The sequence below is a fragment of the Mobula birostris genome, chromosome 6, assembly GCF_030028105.1.
Source record: "Mobula birostris isolate sMobBir1 chromosome 6, sMobBir1.hap1, whole genome shotgun sequence".
Classification (NCBI taxonomy): domain Eukaryota; kingdom Metazoa; phylum Chordata; class Chondrichthyes; order Myliobatiformes; family Myliobatidae; genus Mobula; species Mobula birostris.
Window position 1 is genome coordinate 31,890,342 of NC_092375.1, and position 15,925 is coordinate 31,906,266.

The 15,925-nt window shown below is 39.7% G+C and overlaps 1 protein-coding gene across 5 annotated transcripts in view; it reads right to left on the minus strand.

Annotated features, from left to right (window-relative positions):
• The window catches only part of chd1l (chromodomain helicase DNA binding protein 1-like), a 102,338-nt gene extending 87,166 nt beyond the window's left edge, over window positions 1-15,172 (minus strand). For all 5 annotated transcript variants that reach the window (XR_011886284.1, XR_011886283.1, XM_072260116.1 and 2 more), the window contains exons 1-7: window positions 14,960-15,172; window positions 7,798-7,910; window positions 5,160-5,266; window positions 3,382-3,493; window positions 2,930-2,961; window positions 912-993; window positions 609-771 (exon numbers count right to left, since the gene is read on the minus strand). Coding sequence is in view for 3 of the 5 variants with exons in the window: in XM_072260116.1 (XP_072116217.1) it covers window positions 609-771; window positions 912-993; window positions 2,930-2,961; window positions 3,382-3,493; window positions 5,160-5,266; window positions 7,798-7,910; window positions 14,960-15,059 (709 nt within the window). In the remaining 2 variants the exon portion in view is untranslated. The remainder of the gene's footprint in view (window positions 1-608; window positions 772-911; window positions 994-2,929; window positions 2,962-3,381; window positions 3,494-5,159; window positions 5,267-7,797; window positions 7,911-14,959) is intronic.
• Window positions 15,173-15,925: the final 753 nt, after the last annotated feature.

Consider the following 15,925-nt stretch of genomic DNA (forward strand, 5'->3'; position numbering starts at 1 on the left):
TTTGGATATCCCCCCCCCCCTTCCGACTTTCAAATCTCTTATTAGCTCTTCCTTCAGTTAGTCCTGACGAAGGGTCTCGGCCCGAAACGTGGACTGTACCTCTTCCTAGAGATGCTGCCTGGCCTGCTGCGTTCACCAGCAACTTTGATGTGTGCTGCTTGAATTTCCAGCATCTGCAGAGTTCCTCGTGTGTGGAGGTACCCTTGGCTATTTGGGGCAAAGGTTGTCACATTGCATCACCCATAGATGAAGATTCCTCTTGTTAACAAACCTAAATCCCGGTAGTGTAAAATATTATTAAATTGGAAATAGTGATCAATTGTGTCTTAACCTATGGTTTTACTTGCAACATAACATGCTATGACAAACATCTATAATTTCTCACATTTAATTTGCCATTTTTGCAAGTCATGCACAGTAATTGCCAGTATTGTCAGAAAGAAGATACAATTTTCAGGAGCACCAGTACCAGAGTTAGGGGTTACCCAGCAGTTCATTTGCATTTGATGCATTACACAAATTGAAAGAAGGGTATCCTGGATAGAATATCTTACGTAGCTTCCCCGCATGATAAAATTAAATAATTTACCACTCCAAAGCAAACTTACCTTTTTCTGTGTTCTCTTCTACACTGCTGTAATGTTTAACAAATTCATCAATTTCATCCGCCGAGAACACCTTTGGTTCCACAAAGCTCAGCAGTGAGTAGAGTTCATGAAGATTGTTCTGTACTGGTGTTCCAGTTAACAAAAGTGTGAATCGTACTGAAAACTAGCAATAAACAATCAATCACTGATAAGCACATTTCCATTTTTATACCACTACATTGATACAGAATTGAAAAAATGAGAGAAACTGAGAATGTGGCAATCTCAGCAATTGTGAAAAATGTATCTTTAAACAAGTCTTACAGTTTTCAGAGTCTTATACAGTAGAGAGTTCTGGTTCTTTAACCTATGGGCCTCATCCACAATCAGGACATTCCAGTTCAACCTGGAACAGAGCACATTAATCTTTAAGTAATACAAGTATATCAGTTTAGTTGAAGACCTGAAACTAAGATAATTTAAACTGCTATTTACTCATAATTATTCTGATTTAAATCACAGCCAAATTTGTGAATTCAAGGAATTTCACATTTAGACTTAATTGTTGTTGTTGGATAGCCATAGAAAATTTGATGATGTGCTTTTCAAGAAGGTAATGCTTACTTGGCCTGATTCCAAGAGTATTGTTCTGCTTAGATAATGTTTTATATACCATATTCTGTGTGTTGGCTGACCACTATAAAATAAAGTTAATTCAAAACTTTGACATGAAATAGACTGTACTTAAAACAGTAAAAGCAAAGTGAATTTCCCTTTGGCTTCACTGTACTGACAAACGTATTTATGCAGCTACTTTAGCACCTCTTCAGCAATATTCACTGCTCTGTATTTAAGTTGCTACAAATCTCATTTTAAAGTCATTTTGGCAGGCACCACATCTTTACTAAATGAACCATGTATGACTATATGCAATGTTTCAGAGTCACATTTCACAAAAATAATCAAGTGCCTTCCAATGCATTTTTGTCTCTCCATCAATCTAAATGCACACCACACTGACTGGAACCGGGGTTCCCAACCTGGGGTTCATAGACCCCTCGATTAAATGTAGGGATCCACGGTGTAAAAAAAAGTTTGGGAACCCCTGGATTGGAGCATCTAATTCCTCCTTCAGTAATTTCCTTTATTCACTGTTCCTACCCTTCCATCGTGGATCACAAAATGCCAAAACACTTTCTTGTGAGCCATCAGGAAAGCCTCACAGTTATTAAATAACTGTTGATCTGATCTTAGCCTTTACTTTTCTACCTGTTCCCACAAGCCTGGTCTCTTCCATTAGAAGAAAGTTCTGTCCATATTTGACAGACTACTTATTAATTTGTTTCCCTATATAAATTGAACACATTTATTAAACTACCTGGGAATATACGTACACATTTGCACTGTCTTTTTGTAAGTTTGGTCACCAAAATTAATCTTGTCTCTTGCCTTTATTCCCTGGAATAAACGTGTCTTTGAGTGTTTGTTTTGGCATCTTTTAGTTTTAAAGTATATACATGAAAAGTTGATTAATTCCACCTTGTATCTTTTGGTTGCTACTTGTCACCTTTTGTGTAGTATTACCTTGCACCATAGAATCTTTGACCACCTTCAGAATACATCTTTTAAAGCTCTGTGATTAACAGATGCACAGTAAGGTTCTACAACATTTGCAAAAGTAATCATTCATTTTATATTCAGTAATTTTGATCATTCACTTAATTCAGTGAATTATGGAGTATAAAAAAGACACAATTTAAGTGTGTGCAATAAGATGTAGATTTAGGATGAAATGTTGCAGAAATAATTTAAGGCTTCCCTCTACTGGTAAAATCTAACACTCAGTCTTACAGCATGTCTACCCAACTCTGTGATTTACTTAAACAAAGAATCCAAAAACCAGAAGATGCTATAAATCAGAAATAAAAACAGAAAATGGTGAAAGCACTTAAGTCTTTGATCTGCAATGTACACTCTGTTTCTATTTCCACAGATTCCACATTACCTGTTGAGTGTTCCCAGCATTTTATTTTCTTTACTTGTGTGTGAATGGCTGAACAACAGTCTCAGCCAGTGTGAATCAGTCCAGTATCTCAATTTTACCATGCGCAGGTGAATGTTGGAAATGTTAAGTGCATAGATAAATACAAAGTCCATGCAAAGGCATTCTTTTTACTTTCCATTAGACTAAATCAAATAAAGCTTTCTAGATCATAATTTGGTAACAGAAAAGCCTTTAATAAGTGCAAGCATACTACTTTACCAACAATATTAATAATATTTTACTATTTTGGAACTAAATTAGGGCTAAAATAATTTATCCAATTTACAGAGTAACTCACCTTCTCAGAAAAGATGCATCTTTCAGGCAAATCTAAAGCAAACAAATGTTTATCACTTAATCAGGAAGTTGTTTTGAATTTGATTAAGAAGATATGTCTAAGCCAACAACAAACCTTTTGTTTTTACATATTGTGAGCATCTAGCATTAAACTTGTGACAATATAAAACTACTGTTTTAAAATGATAGGTTGACTCATTATATAATACAGTATTTTATTCTCAAAATCACTTGCAGCTCTACCCTAAACAAAAGTTTCACATTAAAAGACAGTTAACATTGGTTAACTTTAAATCAAATGAATGAAGTAACAACATGCAGACAAAAATTAGTCTAGGGACGTCAATAATGAATTACTATTATTCAATCATACTTGAGATATAAAAACACATATGAAGACAATATACTGATCCTGCAAACTATATTGAGGAGAATGTTCGTCTTCCCTCATACCTCGTATGTGGTAAGCAGTACATGAAAATTACAATTTTCCAGGTCTTGTTGTGCAGATATTCTTGTTTCTTTGTCTCCGCTGTACACAACATATGAAAGTCGTGGAGCAAATCTGCAGAATAAATTAACTAGTATAATAAAAGCGTTGTGGTGCTAGAACACAGTGAAGCTCCGACATGAGGATCTGCTTAGGCATAGCTCTGCTCCAGTGGCACACCATACGGTTATTAATTACAACAAAAGGAAAAGAAAAGAAATGAAGCAGTTTACATAGCACAGCTGATCTTAACAAAGTCCCAAAACACTTTGCAAGTAGCTTATATGTGTGGTTAGACTTGTAATGTTGGAAAAACAGCAGAGCACAAGGGCCCAAAATTGAAGATAATTGTTTTATGTGTAATTGGAGATCATATTGGCTAATACAGTGGAGAAAAATCCTCTGTTCTTCTTCTAAGTAGTACTCCCTCAGTACTGCACTAGATTGTGTCATAGGGTCATCTCGAGATTGGGTTGTAACCTTTTGATTCAGGAGATGATTAGAACGACAAGTTGCATTAATAAAGATGCAGACATCAATTACCATTATATATTTTATTCATGTATGGCTTATTGTAACTTGAATAAAGGGAAAGGGAAAATAGAGAACTTAAACAAGTTTAGTTAAGGATTTCCAGAGTGCAAGATTTGTGTTTATTTCCAATGCACCTCACAGGATAATTTAGCTAAAACTATAAGATCTGGCCAAAGGAATGGAAGGAACTGCCAGCATTTATCCATGCACAAAGAAGCCTCTGACTTCAATGTCCTTGATGCATCTCCTGACTGAGCTGAGTGACATGTATAAGCCCATCTGCCACTTTGTTTCATATGGAATACATCTCAGTAATCCAGGGCAAACAGATCTGGCCTCAAACCAAAATCCACTTTCATTGAACAGATTCTTGACCTTCATATGAAACAAGTTTTTATCCTGTACTTGCTTATAGGGAGAGCTTTGCCATGCTGGATTGTTATTCCTTCGAGCGTAGGAAAATGAGGGGTGATGTCATAAAAGTTTATAAAATTATAATGAGTATGGATAAGATGGACAGTCATATTTTTCACAAGGATGAAGGAATTCAAAACTAGAGAAGAGAGGAAAAATTTAAATGATACCTTCCTTTCACAGTCGGTAGTGAGTATCTGGAACGAACTGCCAGAGGAAGTGGTCAAGGCAGGTGTATTTGCAACACTTAGGAAGCAGTTGAATATAAACATGAAGGAGAGGGACTTGGAGGGTTATGGGCCGAATGCTGGCAACTGGGACTAACAGGGAGGATGTTGTAGTTAGCATGGACCAGTTCGGCCAAAGGGCCTGTTTCCATGCTCTATTTCTCAATGACAGGAACTGTAATGCACACAAACATCTTGTTAGACAAGGAAATCACACTCTGTCATTTAATAAAATTCTATAATATCACTTATAAACAAAGAGTAACTTACACATTGCAAAAATGCATTATTGATTCAGTCCAATCTAACTTTCCACTGGAGTCAATGCAAACTAAAAACTGTTACTGATTTTACACAACTCAAAGCAACAACTAGTTGACAGGTTCTTGGGCAAGCAAATTTTCTTTCTTCTTCAATTACCGCTTTAATATTTTACTAATCTCTCAACCAAAGGTTGACAGGGCAGTTGCAAGGAAATAACAAAAAGAGAGCAGGACCAGAAGCAAGAAAATAGAAGAAACTCTAATTCAGAGTAACCCAGGAAACATGAGAAATAATTGTTTTACCTTCCCATTTCTTCCGTCCAATTCCTTAGTACAGACAGCGGACACAGGATCAGGAAAGGACCTTTCTCCTTTTGTTTTCCAGTTAGATAGAGGAGAAATGATATTGACTGAAAAGAAATGTGAACATGTCATTGTGTAACAGGTCTTAACTAAAATCCAATTTGTCCATTATTCCTGTCTTTAGTTATCTAAATTAAAATCTCTCAAATACTTTAAAGTATTTATTCTTAGGATTGAACCCTCAGACTGTACTCTGTTTTGTTGCTAAGCTTGTAGCGAATATGAAAATAATAGACAGGGTATTATACCTTCCAGGGTACTATACCTGCTCCAATTCTTTTTATGTCATGTTAAGAATCATAAAGTTACAGTTACAAGTCAAAGTTTGTGAACCCTTTCTAATTACCTGGTTTTCTGCATTAGAAACTCATACAATGTGGTCTGATCTTCATCTAAGTCGCAATAATAGACAAACGCAATCTGCCTAAACTAATAGCACACAAACAATTGTACTTTTCACGTCTTGAACACATTGTTTAATCATTCACAGTCCAGGCTGGAAAGAGTATGTGAACCCTTGTATTTAATAACTGGTAGAAACTCCTTTAGCAGCAATAACTTCCACCAAACATTTCCTGTAACTGCTGATCAGACGCACAAAGTGAGGAGGAATTTTAGACCATTCCTCCATACAAAACTGTTTCAGTTCATCAATATTTCTGGGATACCCTGCATGAACAGCCTCCTCAGGTCATGCCACAACATCTCAATTGGGTCAAGATCTGGACTCTGACTTGGCTATTCCAAAAAACTAATTTTCTTCTATTTAAACTGTTCTGTTGTCGATTTACTCTTGTGTTTTGAATCATTGTCTTGTTGCATCATTCAACTTCTATTAAGCTTCAGGTGACAGACCACCACCCTGACATTCTTCTGTAAAATGTCTTGATACAATTTTGAATTCACTGTTCCCTCAACATTTGCAAGCTATCCAGGCCCTGAGGCAGCAAAGCAGCCCCAAACCATGATGCTTCACAGTTGGGATGAGGTTTTGGTGTTGGTGTGTAATGCCCTTTTTCCTCCAAACATAGCAGTGTGCATTTCTGCCTAAAAGTTCAACTTTTGTCTCATCTGTCCACAGAGCAGTGTTCCAGAAGCATTGTGGAACATCCAGGTGGTCTTTTACAAACTTGATATGTGCAGCAATTTTTTTTTGGAGAGCAATGGTTTCCTCCATGGTGTCCTTCCATGAACACCATTCTTGTTCAGTGTTTTTCTTATGGTTGACACATGAACAGAGACTTTAGCAAGTTCTCAAGATTTCTGCAGGTCTTTTGCTGCTCCCCTTCAGTTCTTTTTCACCTCCTTCAGCATTGCGTGTTCAGATATTCCACCCTGCAAAAGCTCATTTCAGGGAGGTAGCACCCCCGCCCCCCCAGTCGACCACCAAGGGTGTATGTAATACTTTGTTTAGTGATTTTGTCTATTCTGTAAACCAAGTTGGGTACATGCAGAAAATGTGACATTAAAATATGTACTTATATTATATTATCATGGAGTCGTTTTTTATTCTATTACAACTTTACACAGGGAGTTTAGCCTCATCACGTAGGACATCAATAGAGTAGCTCTTTAGCAGCTAGCCAGCTAGTTTAAATAACGTTAGCTATGCTAATGAACGAATGACACCTGTTAAACTCATCTCAACATGTCTTTTACATTTTAACCCACCATGGGCAATAGAAAAATCACTGTTGCAAACAGTGCAGCAAGCAATACTGTTATTATTTTTGAGGTCGACTGTAAAGCCCGCCCACAGAGAAAACTGATAGGTCTACTTAGCACAAAGTGAGACCAATCAGGATGCATTGAGCTCTCCCTCTTCCTCTCCCTCTCAACAAAAATCGATTTCCGGGATATTGTATATAATTTGCAGGCGTCAGGGAGCTGCCATCAATATGCCGGAGACTCCCGGAACTTCCGGGAGAGGTGGGATATCTGCATGTTGTGCTCATGGTGTGATCTTTGCAGGATGTCCACTCCTAGAGAAAGTAGCAACAGTACTGAGTTTCCTCCATTTGTAGACAAATTCTCATATTGTGGACTAATGAACACTCAGGTCTTCAGAAACGTTTTTGGTAGTATTTTCCAGCTGCATGCATCTCTACAATTCTAAGGTCCTCTGAAAGTTGTGTTGATCGAGGCATGGTGCACATAAACAGATCTTTCTTGAGAAGAGCAGGCTCTGTCAGTAACCTAATTTTGTATGTCTTTTTTATAGGGCAATCCTACACCTCCAATCTCATCTCATTGATTGGACACCTGATTCCAAATAGCTTTTGTAAAAGGCATTACCCCAGGCGTTCACATACTTTTTTGATCCTAGACTGCGATTGTTTAAATGGTGTATTCAGTATTGATGAGAAGTGCAACTGTTTGTGTGTTATTAGTTTAGGCAGATTGTGTTTGTCTATTATTGTGACTTGGATGAAGATCAGACCACATTTTATAAGTAATTAATGCAGAAAACCACATAATTGCAAAGGGTTCACAAACTTTTTCTTACAACTGTATTTACTACAAAATCACCTGTTTATTAAAACTAATGCAGTTACAAGTTCTGGACAGGTTATCTTACCTGACATGTTTTACCAAGACCCATCTCATCTGCAAGGATGCTACCGTGTTGAATAGTGTGGCAATGAATAAGCCAGTTTAGGCCATTAAGTTGGTACGAATGGAGATTTATACCTAAAAGGAAAGTAATGACAAGTAACAGAGACCTACATTATAATCAGGTGCCAAATAAAAGAATCAATGTGAAGAAAATTTCACCTCAGGTTGTGAGAAATAGGAAATGTATATCGTGAGGTTGTAAGATCATGTGTATTTCTAACTTTGGGGCAACTATACACATTTAGGAAAACAAGAAACGTCAATATTAGTTGATTATATTCCAAATCAGAGACATGAAAGATTGCATGAGAATTCCAAAGGTTTGATAAAGATACAGACATAGGATAAACCACTTGGCCCTTGGCCCCTTGAGCTTAGAGAGTCACTGAAGAGATCATGACTATGTAATCTTCATTCTCTGCAAGGTAATGCAGTGGAGTACCTCCATGAATAATGGAGCAGCAGAGATTATGAAAAGAATAATTCAGAACGCTTTAAAAAGGCATCAAACATATTGCATAGTACTTTAGGTTCATTAAAATCCTCAATTGGTTCAACAGTTGCTCATTTCTACCTTCTCAAGTTTCTTTTGGTTCAATGGTTAAAACCATACCTTTGCATTTAGAGTCATAGAGAAGAACAGCACAGAAATAGGCCCTTCAGCCCATCTGGTCCATGCTGAAAGCAGTTAAACTGCCTACTCCCATCGACGTGCACTGGAACCATAGCCCTCCATATCCCTACTATCCATGCACCTATCCAAACTTCTCTTAAACGTTGAAATCGAGCTCGCATGCACCAGTTGTACTGGCAGCTCATTCTAGACTCTCACGACCCTCCGAGTAAAGAGGTTTTCCCTCATGTTCCCCTTAAACATTTCTCCTTTAACCCATGATCTCTGGTTGTAGTCCCACCCAACCTCAGCAGAAAAAGCCTGCTTGCACTTATCCTATCCATACCCCTCAAAACCTGGAATACCTCTATCAATCTCTCAATCTTCTACATTCTAAGGAATATAGTCCTAGCCCATTGAATCTTTCCTTATAACTCAGGCCCTACAGATCTAGCAACATCCCTGTCAATTTTCTCTGTACTTTTTCAATCCTACTTGCATCTTTCCTGTAGGTAGGTGACCAAAACTGCACACAATACTCCAAATTAGGCCTCACCATCGTCTTATGTAACTTCAACATAACATTCCATCTCCAGTACTCAATACATTGATTTATGAAGGCCAATGTGCCAGAAGCTTTCTTTATGACCCTATCTAACTGTGAAACCACTTTCAATGAATTATGGACCTGTATTCCCAGATCCCTTTCTCCAATTTAAAATCTCAACCTATCTTTTTGCATATTAACTTTAAATCTAATGGCATTGTGGTTACTAGATGCAAAGTGTTCCCCTACACAAACTTCTGTCACCTGCCATTTCATTCTTTAATAGCAAATCCAGTTTTGCACGCTCACTCACTGGGACTTCTACGTACTGATTAATGAAACTTTCCTGAACATATTTGACAAACACTATCCCATCTAGTCCTTTTACAGTATGGGAATCCTAGTCAATATGTGAAAAGTTACAATCACCTACTATCACAATCTTATGTTCCTTGCAACGATCTGTGATCTCTTTACAAATTTGTTCTTCTCAATCTCTAGTACTGTTGGGTGGTCTGTAATATAGCCCCAGTAACATAGTCATACCTACCTTATTTCTCATTTTCACCCATAATGCCTCACCAGTTGAGTTCTCCAGTCTGTCCTGATGGAGCAGTGCTGTGGCATTTCCCCTGACTAGTAATACCACCTCTCCTCCTTTAACCCCTCCCACTCCGTCATGTCTAAAACAACAAAACCCCAGAACGTTGAGCTGCCAGTCCTGCCCCTCCTGCAACCAAGTCTCACCAATGGCTGCAATGTCATGATTCCAGGTGTTGATCCATACCCTGAGCTCATCCACCTTTCCAACAATACTTCTTGCACTGAAACATATGCAGCTCAGGACAGTAGTCACACCGTGCTCAACCTTTGATTCCTGACCAATTTATAGAGATTGGCAAACATTTCTGCATACAGTAAGACTGTAGAGGATATAGTATAGAAAAATAGAAACATAGAAAATAGGTGCAGGAGTAGGCCATTCGGCCCTTCGAGCCTGCATCGCCATTTATTATATTCATGGCTGATTATCCAACTCAGAACACCGCCCCAGCCTTCCCTCCACACCCCCTGACCCCCGTAGCCACAAGGGCCATATCTAACTCCCTCTTAAATATAGCCAATGAACTGGCCTCAACTGTTTCCTGTGGCAGAGAATTCCACAGATTCACCACTCTCTGTGTGAAGAAGTTTTTCCTAATCTCGGTCCTAAAAGGCTTCCCCTCTATCCTCAAACTATGACCCCTCGTTCTGGACTTCCCCAACATCGGGAACAATCTTCCTGCATCTAGCCTGTCCAATCCCTTTAGGATCTTATACGTTTCAATCAGATCCCCCCTCAATCTTCTAAATTCCAACGAGTACAAGCCCAGTTCATCCAGTCTTTCTTCATATGAAAGTCCTGCCATCCCAGGAATCAATCTGGTGAACCTTCTCTGTACACCCTCTATGGCAAGGATGTCTTTCCTCAGATTAGGGGACCAAAACTGCACACAATACTCCAGGTGTGGTCTCACCAAGGCCTTGTACAACTGCAGTAGTACCTCCCTGCTCCTGTACTCAAATCCTCTCGCTATAAATGCCAGCATACCATTCGCCTTTTTCACGCCTGCTGTACCTGCATGCCCACTTTCAATGACTGGTGTACAATGACACCCAGGTCTCGTTGCACCTCCCCTTTTCCTAATCGGCCACCATTCAGATAATAATCTGTTTTCCTATTTTTGCCACCAAAGTGGATAACTTCACATTTATCCACATTAAATTGCATCTGCCATGAATTTGCCCACTCACCCAACCTATCCAAGTCACCCTGCATCCTCTTAGCATCCTCCTCACAGCTAACACTGCCACCCAGCTTCGTGTCATCCGCAAACTTGGAGATGCTGCATTTAATTCCCTCATCCAAGTCATTAATATATATTGTAAACAACTGGGGTCCCAGCACTGAGCCTTGCGGTACCCCACTAGTCACCGCCTGCCATTCTGAAAAGGTCCCGTTTATTCCCACTCTTTGCTTCCTGCCTGCTAACCAACTCTCCACCCACACCAATACCTTACCCCCAATACCGTGTGCTTTAAGTTTGCACACTAATCTCCTGTGTGGGACCTTGTCAAAAGCCTTCTGAAAATCCAAATATACCACATCCACTGGTTCTCCCCTATCCACTCTACTAGCTACATCCTCAAAAAATTCTATGAGATTCGTCAGACATGATTTTCCTTTCACAAATCCATGCTGACTTTGTCCGATCATTTCACCGCTTTCCAAATGTGCTGTTATCACATCCTTGATAACTGACTCCAGCAGTTTCCCCACCACCGACGTTAGGCTAACCGGTCTATAATTCCCCGGTTTCTCTCTCCTTCCTTTTTTAAACAGTGGAGTTACATTAGCCACCCTCCAATCCTCAGGAACTAGTCCAGAATCTAACGAGTTTTGAAAAATTATCACTAATGCATCCACTATTTCTTGGGCTACTTCCTTAAGCACCCTGGGATGCAGACCATCTGGCCCTGGGGATTTATCTGCCTTCAATCCCTTCAATTTACCTAACACCACTTCCCTACTAACATGTATTTTGCTCAGTTCCTCCATCTCACTGGACCCTCTGTCCCCTACTATTTCTGGAAGATTATTTATGTCCTCCTTAGTGAAGACAGAACCAAAGTAATTATTCAATTGGTCTGCCATGTCCTTGCTCCCCATAATCAATTCACCTGTTTCTGTCTGCAGGGGACCTACATTTGTCTTTACCAGTCTTTTCCTTTTTACATACCTATAAAAGCTTTTACAGTCCGTTTTTATGTTCCCTGCCAGTTTTCTCTCATAATCTTTTTTCCCCTTCCTAATTAAGCCCTTTGTCCTCCTCTGCTGAACTCTGAATTTCTCCCAGTCCTCAGGTGAGCCACTTTCTCTGGCTAATTTGTATGCTGCTTCTTTGGAATTGATACTATCCCTAATTTCTCTTGTCAGCCACAGGTGCACTACCTTCCTTGATTTATTCTTTTGCCAAACTGGGATGAACAATTGTTGTAGTTCATCCATGCAACCTTTAAATGCTTGCCATTGCATATCCACCGTCAATCCTTTAAGTGTCATTTGCCAGTCTATCTTAGCTAATTCACGTCTCATACCTTCAAAGTTACCCCTCTTTAAGTTCAGAACCTTTGTTTCTGAATTAACTATGTCACTCTCCATCTTAATGAAGAATTCCACCATATTATGGTCACTCTTACCCAAGGGGCCTCTCACGACAAGATTGCTAATTAACCCTTCCTCATTGCTCAAGACCCAGTCCAGAATAGCCTGCTCTCTAGTTGGTTCCTCGACATGTTGATTCAAAAAACCATCCCGCATACATTCCAAGAAATCCTCTTCCTCAGCACCTTTACCAATTTGGTTCACCCAATCTACATGTAGATTGAAGTCACCCATTATAACTGCTGTTCCTTTATTGCACACATTTCTAATTTCCTGTTTAATACCATCTCCGACCTCACTACTACTGTTAGGTGGCCTGTACACAACTCCCACCAGTGTCTTCTGCCCCTTAGTGTTACGCAGCTCTACCCATATCGATTCCACATCTTCCCGGCTTATGTCCTTCCTTTCTATTGCGCTAATCTCTTCTTTAACCAGCAACGCCACCCCACCTCCCCTTCCTTCATGTCTATCCCTCCTGAATATTGAATATCCCTGAACGTTGAGCTCCCATCCCTGGTCACCCTGGAGCCATGTCTCTGTGATCCCAACTATATCATAATCATTAATAACAATCTGCACTTTCAATTCATCCACCTTATTACGAATGCTCCTTGCATTGACACACAAAGCCTTCAGGCGCTCTTTTACAACTCTCTTAGCCCTTATACAATTATGTTGAAAAGTGGCCCTTTTTAATGCTTGCCCTGGATTTGTTGGCCTGCCACTTTTACTTTTCTCCATAGTACTTTTTGTTTCTACCCTCATTTTACACCCCTCTGCCTCTCTGCACTGGTTCCCATCCCCCTGCAGTGAACTAACCTCCTCACGCCTAGCCTCTTTAATTTGATTCCCAAATGCTGCATATCTAAGCTTCCATAAATATGATATCACCACCAGACTATCACTATTACTGTAATTAATACACAATTACTGTTCTCATTGTACTCTTGTGTTTTCTGGAAAGGAGCCTTTAAGCATGAAAGCACAGGATTTTTAAACATTGCAGTTAATGTTCAAAACTTTAAACCAGTCACTGGCTAATTAAGAGTCACTATTTTGCCCCTTTATGTGTGACATTGTATCTTTTAGATCCACCCAAGGAAGTTGGTGGGACTTTGAGTTAAAATCCCATCCCATTTTAAAATAAAAAGACAGCACTGTTTCTTGACTTTATACCTTTCTGGAAAAGCTGCTAGTTCTCTGTGCTTGTCTCTGGAACGAGACTTGAAAATCTAGCTTTATAATGCAAGAGTGCCACCAGCTGATGCATTTTGTGTGTGTGTGGAACCCCATATCCCTACAAAAGTTTACTATGTCTTACTTGATACCATTTAGAAAGCAGACTTTACTCTTCAGCTGCAGAAATAGCCTCTGATTTGCAGATACTGAAATCCATTCTTACACATTCTGCTCATTTACAAAATCTATTAATAACTTTTCATATATTTTTGCTTCTATCTATGTTGATTTCAGTAGAGTATGCTGTAACCGCATCAAGAAACATGAATGCTAATTGTATTAATAAATAATGAAAAGTTGAGGCCCCCAAATATGGTAGAACACAACCACTAAGCACATTTTGCCAATTAGCCAGAATATGTCCTGCTAATTATGAAATTTCCCAACCAGTCTTGTCTATACCACCATACAATTTCCTAATGACGGATGTTAATTTAACTGATCTTGTATTCTGTCTCATCCGTTAAATAGTCGAGTGACACAAACAAGTTTTCGAACAAGATATAGTTCGCGTATCAAGAGAGGATATTCTCAGCTACCTTCTCAAAACCCTCGGATGGAAACTAATTTATGGAGCAGTTTCAAAGGCCAGTGGCACAATGGGAATATTTTAAGTAAAATGTTATAAAAATAAGAGCACTTTAAGTACTGTTGCTTTTGCACCTGGTCTCACTGAAACTCCCATCTAAAGTACGATCTTGTTGTACCATCACTGAAATGTGTTCCCACAGACTTACCAAATTGAAAAGAGCATTTTCAATTCTATATAAAAATAAGATCAGAAACTATATTTAGCAAAATCTGGCAGTGACGTACTAGAATTCTAGATTTTAAAAAGAATGTATGATAATCTTTGTCAATTTATGAGTATTCTTCTGATAAAAGGTCAACATCGGAAACATTGGCTATTTCTTTCTCCACAAGTGCAACTTGACCTGCAAAGCAGTTCTAGAACTTGATGTTTCTTTTACTGTTTGTGCAGAAGAGATTCTGTTTCATTCAGGACTCTGTTTGATGCCGTTGCACGCTGAAGGATCTGTTCTGTTCTATTCTGTGCACTATGTTCTATTTCCAGAATCCAAAGCTTCTTGTTTTCCCGTGATTGAGCGATCCAGGTTAATGTAATCAGCAAGAAGTAGAAATTGACAGTAGGAGATAACCAGGTAAGCGACAGTACTGAGAGCTGGCGATGGGGATGAGGGTAGTAGTAGTGGTCTTTGAAGATATTTCAGTTTCGGGTTGGGAGGAATGAGTGTAGACACCGAGAAGGTAACTGAGCTGGGGAGGAGTGATTATTACAAACATCAGAGAAGGGAATGCACTCTAAACGTGGACGCCAAGCAAGGGATAGCGTTATTGCCGACGTAACAGGGGAGGGGTTAATGCAGGTCCTGACTGAGAAGAGCTCAGCGCAGGGGTGGTCCGAAGTTGAGAGGATTAGAGTTCACTGTGGACACCGAGCAGAGGGATCGGGTGGTTGGGGAATTAATGCGACTTCCCGGCGCAGCGGCACCAACCTGTCAAACCCCAGCTCCCAACTTCCTCTTCCTCAAACCGCTCCATCTCTCTTGCCTGTGGGCTGAACACTCGGTGGAGCTTTTGCACAAACTGGGACATGTTTCACTCTGACAAATGGCGGAGCTAGCTTTCCAAAGCCAAAGAGCTGTATTGGTACAAAGAGCGTCCGTCAGGGCAAAGTAACTCGGAACTGGACAGGCGACCCAGGGACGCCGGCACCGGCACGCATGCGCCCTCTTACGTTCGCTATTGGTCGGATCCTCCAGTTTGTGACTTTTAATGAATTGCAAGTTCGAGAGTTTGTGAGTGAAGCGCGTCTCCCTCCTGACATGGAAGATTTGGTTTAGATTCTGTTGCATGGACTAATCTTATCCAAGTACGTATTTTAGGTTCACAGATTCCTAAACTGCCTTCATTTTGGGTAGCCTGAAAGAGTCCAGGTTAAATTTGGGAGTAATTGCAGCCTCCCTCTCACTATTTGAAGTACTGTAGCTGCATCTGAATTGCCTTTGTCCTTTGGCAAAATCCATATCCCAGCATTTTCAGCTCTGTTAGTCAGTTAGTAAAATTGTTTGTCAGATAGTGATTGGCAGAAAGCTTTAAAACGCAAGTTAATTGCAGAGAAGCCTAAAGGCTCAGGCTCAACAATTCACAGCTTTTTCTTCTTGACCATTCCTTATTCATCTTTGGCACTATTTATAACTCATAATACTTTTGCACTGTACTGCTACCGAAAAAAAAACAAAGTTCACAACATATATTAGTGATAATAGAACATAGAATAGTACAGCACAGTACAGGCCCTTCGGCCCACAATGTTGTGCCGACCCTCAAACCCTGCCTCCCATATAAGCCCCCACCTTAGATTCCTCCATATACCTGTCTAGTAGTCTCTTAAACTTCACTAGTGTATCTGCATCCACCACTGACTCAGGCAGTGCATTCCACGCACCAACCACTCTCTG